Source organism: Calidris pugnax, unplaced genomic scaffold, assembly GCF_001431845.1.
Source record: "Calidris pugnax isolate Ruff unplaced genomic scaffold, ASM143184v1 scaffold63, whole genome shotgun sequence".
In the NCBI taxonomy this organism is placed as follows: domain Eukaryota; kingdom Metazoa; phylum Chordata; class Aves; order Charadriiformes; family Scolopacidae; genus Calidris; species Calidris pugnax.
This window is the reverse complement of record NW_015090852.1, coordinates 5,665,612-5,676,789: the sequence shown is the minus strand read 5'-3', so window position 1 is coordinate 5,676,789 and position 11,178 is coordinate 5,665,612. Positions and strand designations below refer to the sequence as shown.

The 11,178-nt window shown below is 35.0% G+C and overlaps 1 protein-coding gene across 3 annotated transcripts in view; it reads right to left on the bottom strand.

Annotated features, from left to right (window-relative positions):
• Positions 1-572: 572 nt before the first annotated feature.
• Positions 573-11,178, bottom strand: part of TROVE2 (TROVE domain family member 2) — a 13,212-nt gene continuing 2,606 nt past the window's right edge. The window contains exons 2-9 of one of the 3 annotated variants that reach the window (XM_014943394.1): positions 7,716-8,315; positions 6,981-7,201; positions 6,587-6,733; positions 4,898-5,035; positions 4,487-4,603; positions 3,585-3,698; positions 2,987-3,133; positions 573-1,888 (exon numbers count right to left, since the gene is read on the bottom strand). In XM_014943394.1, coding sequence (XP_014798880.1) covers positions 1,736-1,888; positions 2,987-3,133; positions 3,585-3,698; positions 4,487-4,603; positions 4,898-5,035; positions 6,587-6,733; positions 6,981-7,201; positions 7,716-8,295 — 1,617 coding nt within the window. In that variant the 5' untranslated portion in view covers positions 8,296-8,315 and the 3' untranslated portion in view covers positions 573-1,735. Of the gene's footprint in view, positions 1,889-2,986; positions 3,134-3,584; positions 3,699-4,486; positions 4,604-4,897; positions 5,036-6,586; positions 6,734-6,980; positions 7,202-7,715; positions 8,319-11,178 lie in introns of all 3 variants that reach the window. The other 2 variants (XM_014943393.1, XR_001412223.1) reach the window with 2 other exon arrangements.

The window sequence follows — 11,178 nt, the reverse complement described above, 5'->3', positions numbered from 1 at the left end:
TCTTATGGGAAGTTTTAAAAGCATCACTAAAAAACCTTATCTCATCTTCTAAGATGATCTACTAAAGAGATCTTTTAACTTCCCCCCTATACACACATATATAAAAACACACAGAGAATTAAATACATATACACATGAATTGCTATCAATTCCTGTTCCAAAGTGATAAGATATTCACTAGCTTTCTTCTTATTTACTCACATTCTTGCTATCAGACTAAAAAAAAAAAAAAAAAAAAAAATCAAGGCTTTTTTTAATACATATAGTTCTATCGGTGTGTGAAACACAGACTCATATTAAATAGAGTTTATTATAAAAAATACAGTAAATATAACTCAAGGCAACAGGAAAATCTCACTGTGCGTTGTGTCTAATTGTTATTTATTGGCATGGGGTCCACAGCAGGCTGTACAGTTTTAAGAATTGCCTTCACAAAAATATCTTCTTTTAATTTGTGCAAATCACATTTTCAACTCTACATTGTGAAAAATGCAGAGCTTAAGATGATACCAGAAGACTTGACAGTATATTATGCCAGGGAGAAAAAAAAAAAAAAAAAAAAAAAAAAATCCAGTTTCAATCACTTCCTAAACAAGATTTTGAGAACATGCAGGAGGCAACTGTACATGTCATAAAAGTTTTTAAGAATTGGTCACTATAAACTGGAGGTAGTTTTGAAAAATGTTAGCTTGAATTAATCTACGAAATCAGAAGTAACGTTAACCTACAAAAAGATTTTAAAAAATGAAATACTCTCCTGTTAGGAAGATTGTTTCTGTATCATTGTATACATTCCTTTGAAGAAATTGCAGTGTTTTGTTTCTAGTTGTTGCCATCAGCTTGCAAAAGCAGGCCAAGACACATGCACTTGTTGATCTTCCTTACTGAAAGTGTGCTGATGCTTCCTGGAGTTAGAACATGGACTGAATGTGGCTTCCCAGCTATTTCCAGGGTCTTTTTCTACTAAAAATAATTCTTAGAACTTCCTGTAAGTGTATTAATTCTAAAATAGAGCTTCTGAAACTGCATTGCACAGAAACTGCCTCTCAATTTATCTAAAGAGAATTACACTTTACTCCTGAAAACCCAAACGATAATCCAGATACAAAAAGATTAGCATGAGCTTTTCCACTTTCAATTTTATCAGTATAAAATTTTACTGGGTAACTTTTATACTGCATCACAGTCACATGGTCTCATACGTGCCAGAAAATACTTCTTTTGTAGATCTGAAGTGCAACAATGGAAACTGTTGAACGTTAGTAACTTGTTTAAAATGCAAAGATTAAAAAAAGCCCAAAGAAAAAGCCCTCTCAACGAAGTTGCTGTTAAACTAACGTTATTAAAAATACTAAACCCACTTTTGTTTCCTGCCCCATCCTAAGAGTAATTAATCCATTTATTCTTGCAAGCAAGCATTCCACAGCAATGGGGTGGGGGGAAAATTAAAAATCTCTCAGTATTTATGATCTATTATACATGAAATTAAATTATGTGTTGTGTAACCCTGTAGCTATTTTTAGCAAACTTCCCATGTTATTTTAAATTGTGTGCAACAGGAAAAAAGAGAAAAGAGATTTCTCATCTGCTTTTCTTGTTTTCCCTTCACAAAAAGGTAACATTCTGATATGTATATAATGTGCCATATTCTAATAAAGTATATTTGGCTGGGAATCCCCAGGGTGAAGTCTGTTGCCAGCAATGGACCCACTGGGAAGAGCAGATGCCCACAAAATTAAATCAAATCCAAAGTGAAGTTTCGAATAACATCCAAAGCTCCTGTATCAAAGCCACATATATCCAACATGCCTCTGTCATCTGGATCTGCAATCGTAAAACCATTTGACGTCATTCCACAAACAATCAGTTTCGCAGGAATACCCATTTTCTAGAGGAAGGAAATAAAAAAATAATCAGAACACACATATATACAGTAATTTAAACATACCAGAGGGCCAAATCTCGCTATCTTGCTTACATAAATACTGTCTGAATAGCCATAGTGATAGAATCTAGATATGCCATAACAAGAATAGCAGACTGCCTGTCAACATTTTACTTAACCTGCAGTAGATATATTTAAATAAATGGAAATAATTACAATGAGGTATATTAGCACGACTTTCCTGCAATACTAAAAATCATAGATTATTTCAAATGCAAATATAACAACTGCTATTCTGCGGTTCACTCTGAGAAAATTTTCAATAATTACCAAATCATCTAATAGGAGTCAAAGAGTGTGATTTTGTCTAAGGCAAGAATTTCCAAATATTGGTTGAACAAACAGAGGAACTGTGGCTTGGACAATTCTGCTAAATGAGCTGAATTTGTAGGTTAGTAACCTATAAGGTAAAGCAAAGCAAGTGGCATGAAGAGAATAGGAACTCTTTGTTCAAAGAACAAATGTAGGAATGGGATCTAATCTCAAGTAAGAAAACTAAAACACGGTGGCCAAGTTAAAGATTTTTGATATTAATTTCAACTGGGTGGATATGATAAGAAGATTAATGTCCGTACATGCATGCTTGCCATTTTTTGTAGTTTAGTGCCTTGAAAGCACAGAAAATTGTCGGCTGATTAAATAAAAGTTTCTGATAGCTATGGGCTTGGAGAAGGTATTTTTCTAAGTTCTATTTTAAAATTATGAAGCTGCACAGCTTAGAGTAGCCCCTTTAAAACATAATGAGCTTTCTTCACCTTCACCTCATCCTCTTGACGCCTCCCTACAGGCTTATTTTCATTACTTCATTTAAACATTGTGGTATCTACTGCAGCCATCAAAGTTAAATTTAATTCTGTAAGCCAGATTTCATTCTGTAAGAACTATAAAAAGACTTATTCAATCAATTATATATCAGTTTTTAACAATACATAACTATTTACTGAAAAAAACCAAAACTCGTTCAGTCTCTAAAACACCTTTAGAACTGGTACTTCTTTTATCCTGTATTCATCAGTTACAAACAGTCAGAAGCATGTTTACCTCTCTGTACTCTCTAAGAGCTGCTGCAGGATGAGTATTTCCAGCAAAGGTCTCATTGTCGGTAAACACAATGAAGACATCAGCAGCTGTCTGAGTTTTCTGAGCCCATATCATTGGAAGGGAACAATCAGTGGTACCCATTGGAATCTTAAGAAACAAAATAATAAATGGAACACATTAATACAAAAAATCAGTAAACCATGGAAAAATTACTTTTTATGTAAGCTTCAAGTTTTATCACACACAGAGGCTTCTTTGTTAAACAACAGTTCACTTATTCATTTTATTGCTCAGGTTTTGCTTGGGTTTTTTCACATTCTTTTTGCACTAACTTGATGTGACCTAACACTGCCATTCTAAATTGCAATGGTAATACCTGGCATCTGAAATAATGACATTTGCTGGACTTTCTCTAAATAAAAGCGAGAAAAATATCCAGTGTTTTATTACACAGATAGAGGCTAAACCCAAAACTAGACTTGATTACAAAGAACATAAATTGTAACCATTGTAACTGCTGAGACTTCTAAACTCTGACTTTAGCAACAGCTACTTCCTATTTTTTTTTAAATTTTTGTATTTGTTTGTTTTTACATACTTCATACATTTTCACTAATACTTGAGGTAACGTCATATCGGTCGTCACTGGGCAAGGGACCATTTCATGCGAAAAGGCAACAATATGGGAATCCTTCTCAGTACGTGCGACAACCTGAGAAAGACAAAAATAATTTAGTTATATTATTCATAGTTTTTAATGTCTGAATCAAGGCATTCCCTACCAAACACACAACATGACATATGCTTTTGTATTTGGCTCCTCATACGCAGTAATGCTTCACTCCACACTTTAAATATTCTGTAATATTGCTGCAAATAAGCATTACAAAAAACAGAGCTAAATAACTGCTCTAACTATTGCAACTAAAGATACTTCCATATTTCTTCTCTCCCCTCTGACATAAAACACTAAATATTTTCCAACTCACACAAAAGTTTGACTCCTCTATAAGATAAATACACAAGAAGTTTTAGAATATCAAATTGAGGTGGAAGTGATTGTGATACCAGGGCCATATTGATAACTCAATACACATAAGAATTATCCCAAAATTGCTTAATCTAATCTGTATTACTCTATGAATGCTTCTGAAAAAAAAAATAATTCATAAATCAAATGTATTTGTTTTATACTGGAAACGAACTTCTTCAAATTATTTTTTTGGATTTGGGTGCCAGTAGCTTTAAGCATCCAGTCAACTACTAAGACACAAGATCACATCTTCTGTACCCAAAAAATATTGTATGTAAATTTCCTTCTGATATCTAATCAACTATAAAGCACCTCTGTATCAAAAGAGCAGCTCAAGCTGCGAATAGTTATAAATAATGTGTGGGAAGTGTCCCTGCCCATGACAGGGGAGTTGGAACTAGATTATCTTTAAGGTCCCTTCAACCTAAACCATTCTATGATTACACAAAAGAAGTTGAACGCCTCACCATACACATTGCTGCTGCAACTGTAGAAGCATTGAGCACGCTCCCCAAAACTTTTTGTGTCATTGATGCACTGACATCAACTGCAACTAAGAAGCGTTTTCCTGTTGGTTCAACTGTCTAAAAGGAAAAAAGAAAAAAATAATAAGTTTTCATTAATATATTAATTTCTTCTTCCTCCTTCTGCTTTCAATCCTAGATGTGGGGATTTTTTTTATTCTTTCCGGGATTACATTAGGACAATAATGTTGCAACAAGCTTCATATATCATGAAGTTTTAATTCTTTGTTTAACAAAATCCCAATTCCTAATATTTTTGTTATAAAGTTTCAAAATTGTTATCCACCCAACAAACTTTTCTTGACCATTTTATAAGCTTTCAGAAAAGAGAGAATTCTTAAAGAGCTATATTACCTTGAAAGTTTTGTAAAACGAGGCATCTAAAGCTTCTAAAATGTCTTCATCAGGACGCCACCAAAGCTTCCCTCTGCTTCCATGTCCAGCTTTGTAGGTTTCTAATGCAACCAAAATATGGAATGGATGTATTCTGCCCTACAGGCAAAAGAAGTCAATAGTAAGTTTTTGAAAATCTGAACTCCTTAAAAAAAAAAAAAAGTAATAAACTAAAACTAAAAATCAAATCCTACAACAAAAATCTCTGGGTTAGTATATTGTTACTTTAAATTTGAAGAGTTTGTGCAGTCTTTACACAGCTGTTGAACAAACTAATCCTTGTCAGTTACTGGTAATGGACCTCATTCCTTTCCCAGAATCCTCCAATGAATCCCAAATGTTATGCCATCACCAGAACTTTAATGAAATTTCACAGCTCTATCTATGATTGTCCAATGCTGTTTTCTATCACAGTCTTAGAGTAAGAGGAAGTCCCTGTCCTGCTGAAGGGAAAGGAATTGAGCTAGGGAAAGAACAAACTTAGAATCATAGAATGGTTCCAGTTAGAAGGGACCTTAAAGATCATGAAGTTCCAACCCCCCTGCCATGGGCAGGAACAACTTAAAAGTTTTGTATCAGATACAGTAAAATTGGACAAACAAACTACTTTCAGAATACAGCATTTATTTTCCTCCTACTATAAGAAAACAGTCCAAACATTTTCTTCTTTTTTTGCTTTCCCTACATAAACCAAACCAGTGTCTGCCACACACTAAGTATTCTAAACCACATCTTTGCTTTACTTTACTGATTTATCAACATTTTGTTATCTTTCTCCTCAAGGGAAAACATTTTTTAATTTTTTGCCTCACTACCAGCAGCAAACCTTAGCAAATCTGATTGCCTGTCTGTTTTCTTTCTTCCATCAAGGTGTTGTGCCACCATCTTTGCTCTCCCTTCTCCAGTGCCTAAGCAGCAATGTATGGTTAAAACACAAAGCAGACAAAGGGAAGAGCAGTGGGATGGGAAAAAAAAAAAGGATGGGTTGCTCTTCCCAATTCAACTATGGTCTTGAAGAAATTAAGCACCCTGATTTTTACCTCCCCAAACTCACAAAACTATCAGAAAAAGCCACTTGTCTTCTCCATCTCCCGTTAAATTCCTGAAAAAATTTGTTCTCCCTTTGGAAGAAATTTTTGTTCTCCTTCTTTTCCCCTCTTATTTTCTCATCTCTTTGACGGATAGTAAAGCAATCTGAAAGGAGAAAGCCTCCTTTTCTGTCTTCTTTTTCCTCTCAGCTGCTATGCTAGCTTCTTCACTCACTTCCTAAGATCCTACAGAGTGACTTCCAGTCACTTTTCAAGCTTGTATTGCTGATTTTACATTACAAGACTCAGAAGCAACAGATGAACCCAACAGACAAAGGTTGCCCCAGCCCTAATTTAAGAAAAGATCCTAGCTGTCAATCTACTTAATTTGTACAAAAGTTTCAGAAAAAGAGAGGGGGAGGGGGGAAATCAAATGAGAAATGATATATACAAGCTTTAAAATAAAGGTGCAGGTATTCAACTCGTTTTTTTAAAAGAATAAACTATACATTTCCTCCAAAGAACATCCCTTTTATTTTGTAAGGAGGTTGCCTGAAGAAATACAGTTTAGGAAGAGATTAGAAACCACAAATGCTGTCACTGATTATGACAACATTCTTACCTTTTTTAGCAGTTTCTCATTTCTTAGTCTTTCACATACTATTGCCACTTCTGAACCTCGTGGTTCAAGCACTGAATTTGCTGTCAGTTTTCCTAAATTTCTCAACAATACAGAAATAGACATGTCCTTCAGCAATGCCTTCCAAACCTATGATCAAAGAAAGAGAAGGGAAAAAAAAGATAAGATTCCCAAACTACAAGAACTGACATCTGTACGTTAAATAAGTGTATTTTAAAATAAAGGTAGTGGTTATATGAAAATCTTCATGCTTTTAAATTAGGTACTTGCATAAATAACTTGAAAAACAGCATAAGGGCTATTTATGGAAATCTAAACTTAAGACTCTGAAAAGTGTTACCCTAAGGAGAATACAAAGCTAATGAAGTTCACTCACCTCTTTAGATTTCAGATGGTTTGTCAGGAGATGCTCTCTAACTAGACCATATTCCTCTATCAGATGAATAACTTCCAACTCATCTTTTGTGCGTTTCACTTTCTCCACAGCCTCCAGGTACTTCAAGAGTTTTTCAGTCTCAGCAGAAACTGCTTTGTCTTTATAAGCCTCTTGGACATCTTTCCACCCTTTGGTGATATATTTAGTGACTATAGCAATTCCTATTGCAAAGAGAAATATTTTCCAAGCAGGATTACTGTCTTTTCACTGGCATGCATCATTCTAGCAAGCAAAGGAGTTAACAGGTATCATTCTCAGACCAGCCAAGCAGCTATGAGAAAGGTCAGCCACACACAACTTAGAGCACTAGCTTAATTACTGTATTGTTCTCCTTAGAAGCAAGGAGCCTATTGTATTTGAAACCAACAGATCTTTCCAAGTAACGAGAAAGTGTTACATCATCATTTGTTAACAAATAGGAAAAAAATGAGGGAATTGTATTATTTTCTCTTCTCTTGACATAAGGAAGAAAAAGAAGGAATAAACCCTGTTCACCTTGAAGATAAACAGGTCAGTTTCTGATACGACCACTCATATTTTTAAGGTGCAATTTGCAGGATAGCATCACTAAGAAATCATCAGTCTACAATGGTATTTGGGTTTCCAAAATAGTTCCACAGTAAATATAAAAAGCTTAAAACCACAGTATTTTTCAGGTAAATAAAACTTTATTACCTTCACTGGCAGGTTTTAGGTGGGACAACCTCAGAAGATCTTTATGAGACCAACCACTTCTTTGTTTATATTTTGTAACTGCTAAAGCAACAGCCATGCCATTCTTTCCATTGTACCAATCTGCAACAGCTTTCCTCAGCGCGCGGCCCCACATGCCGCATTTCATGCCCTCCTTCAGATCTTTTTTAAACTGGATGAAAGTAAAGAGATGGGTCGGTATGCAACACACCTCAGGGACAGCTTTAAATGCCGCTTGTTTTGTTTTTGCATCAGAACACTGCGAGCAAATCGCAAGAGCAAAAAGCAGGGGCTCCTGTTTTGCAGCTCTGCCTTCTTGACTAAACGTCTTTATTTCTTGAACAACTTCACAACCTCTACCCTCTTCAATCAGTCTTATTAAAGCTTCTGCATTCTCAAAGCCCAGCTTCTGCTCCTTGATGTAGTAAGTACCACCTTCTGAACCAAAACACAAGAAACGTTGCAGTCGATTCATGTCGGTGACGTGCCACACGTAACCACTTTCAGAGTTCGGCACCTGCTTTTCATTCGGAAGCAGCACTTGGTTTTCCTCGTCCTCCATTGTTTACGCTTCCAAGAGGTCTGCTGAAGGAATAACAAAGTATATTAAGAACTATTGTTAAAACCTGATGACTCCTTTATCACTTCTTAGCAAAGTAGGTATGTCTTATCTATACACTTGTAATTTTTCCTTCATAAATTTGGTAAGACTATACTCTAAGTACGCAATAATACGCATCAGTTAGGGGAAAAGAGACAAAAAAAAAACCCTCTTGAGTTACAACAGTGACAAAGTTATTTTCTTAAAATCAACTTAGCAACTACTTAACCCAAATAAGTGGCACACAGAAAACACAGCTGGTGTTATGCCCTTTTCCCACCAATATATTGTACTACTTTCTTGGGTAGACTTTTGAATCACATACTAAATTGCTCAAAACTCGGATCTTGCCCTACTCTATTTTGCCGAAGAATTGGTAACACTGACTAAGTGAAGAAACATGATACTACAATAAAGAACTAAAATACAGAAAAACTGTTTTCTGTACATCATGAAGACTTTGTGAGAGTTTAAATAGTGAGGCTTAGACAATAACTTTTTAACAACCGACAGTAGCTCAAGAAAAAATTATCTTTATTACAGGCTCAAATGGTCTCCTGTTTCAAGTGAGATCCACAAAAACACAAAGACATAACAACAAATTCTGTACTGCTTGACATTTGAGGTTAAGAAGATTTTTTGCCCAAAAATTCACCATCTTTCAGGTCTTTATATGTATACACTCTTGAGTTGCAAGAGAATTCAGCTGTAATATTTGCAGGCAACAACACTGCTCCTACTTAGAGGACATCTAGCATGGTAAAATTCAAGCCATCACATTTAAACAGAAATAAATGCAGGTGAAATGAAATCAGCAGGGTAAGGAGAAGAAAATTCATCATCATCGCTATCTCTAAAACATTAATATGACAGTAATAAATTCAGTTTTCTCAGTTCTCACCAAACAATAAAGAGAGACTACATAGCACCAAGAGGTCCTATTTCAAAAAAAAAGCACCAATAACCCACTGCATCAAACCACATATATATCTTAAAATATGCACACACTAAAGTCTGAGCACACACAAATGTCATTTCAAAGAAATCCACTTAACAATTTTTAAGTACTGCCGATATCTACTTTTGACAGGCTTGGTGGGATACTGAAGATAAAAGCCATTTTGCTTCATTTACCAGGATAAGCTAGCACAAATAAATGTGACTAATATAGACAGAATTTTTTCCCCAGTTTAGGTAAGTAACACACTGATTTACAAACAATTTCCCTACTTTGACACAGAATTGTCCTTTCTCTGCAAGCAACTAGAAATGCACCCTTGCCTATCTGCAGTGATGTGCTGTCTGCATCCAGAATTAAATGATAAATAATCGTCAGTGCTCCTGTCATATTCTATATGCTGCTAAAATCATAAAAATAGAAGCCACATGATGATACCTGGTTTAAAAATGCAGGCAGGTTTCAGTTTAAAATTAACTAAGAAATATCTTTCATGGTATTATTCAGAACACCAGTGCTCAGCTATTTTTCTCAGCGCTTAAATATTCTAAGCATGTTTCCTGCCAAACCAATTTAAATACACATCACGGTTGAGGTGACTTTTTCACTGACATCTGAAACATGCAAATACACTGAAAATAACAAGGGTGGTGGTATTCGCAATGCATGAACACCCTATCAGTGTTCAGTGTAACTTAGCTAGTTTCATTAAACAGTAGGTAACATTTAATAATAAACATACAAAACACAAACAAAAAATTGTGAAATCACAGTGTCCATTAGTTTATTTATCAGATAAAAAATGGCATGTCGAAACATACTGAAAACCACCATAATCCCAAAGCAAAAATAAGAATGGGAAGCATAAGGGACCATGCATAAGTAACAAGATCTCTATGTATATGAAATCTTGAGAATAATTTCATGTTGCGTCTTTCATACCCCTGCTATAGTAAATTTTACTACATTAAAATGAGACTAATGGGAAAACTCTTCTCAGTCACCTATAGATCACCAAGACTTAAACTGAAATGGAAGCACTATGTCTGTGGTTAAACAAAACACTTACGATCTCACTTTGCTGATAATATTAAGAAATATCAGCACTAGTTTGAACAGTTTATAGTTTTTACCTGTATTTTTCCATCTGATATGCCCATTTTATCTTAATTCTTACTTGATGAGTCTCATTCGTCTTCACACACTCATTTTATAGTTATAAATACTAAGTAGCTACCATTGTCATCACCACCCTGAGAACAGCAACAAAACCTAATTATAACATTTCTAAAATTACATCTAATACTTATCTGGTTTGAAATCTAGATTTATTTATAAAATACTGTAACACAAGATCTGTATTTCCATCACAGCTATCATCCTGAGAGGCAAACAGTTCACTACTTTGCTGTCACGTGCACATGCCGTGCGATGTTAACTATATTGTATTAAAGAAGTTTAAGAGCTAACAATCAGAAAAAAAAATTCTCCTTCTGCACTTCTCTATTAAACTGTATATCAAACCTAACTTACGCTTGTTAACAGTGGATATTTTTTATGTTTACGTGTTTTGTACGGACTCGTAGCACTGAAGAGGTGTGTGGTAGCATCCACAGGATTTTGGCTATGGCTTCTGACACATATTTTAAAAGATAGTTGCAAATGTACACTTCTAGTTTTTCTGAAGCTTAGCTCTTTAATTTGCCTTCTTAGGAATATACTATGAGCTACAAAAAAAAAGATGAAGTTATGATTTTCACTTTTTGTGAAGCTTCACTTTCACTCAGCCCTCAAAGTCATCCTCTCAAATGGAACACAGTATTTCACACTGGAATGAAGCGCCTGCAGTACTTATCCCATCAATACCTACGTCAAGTCTTCTGAAA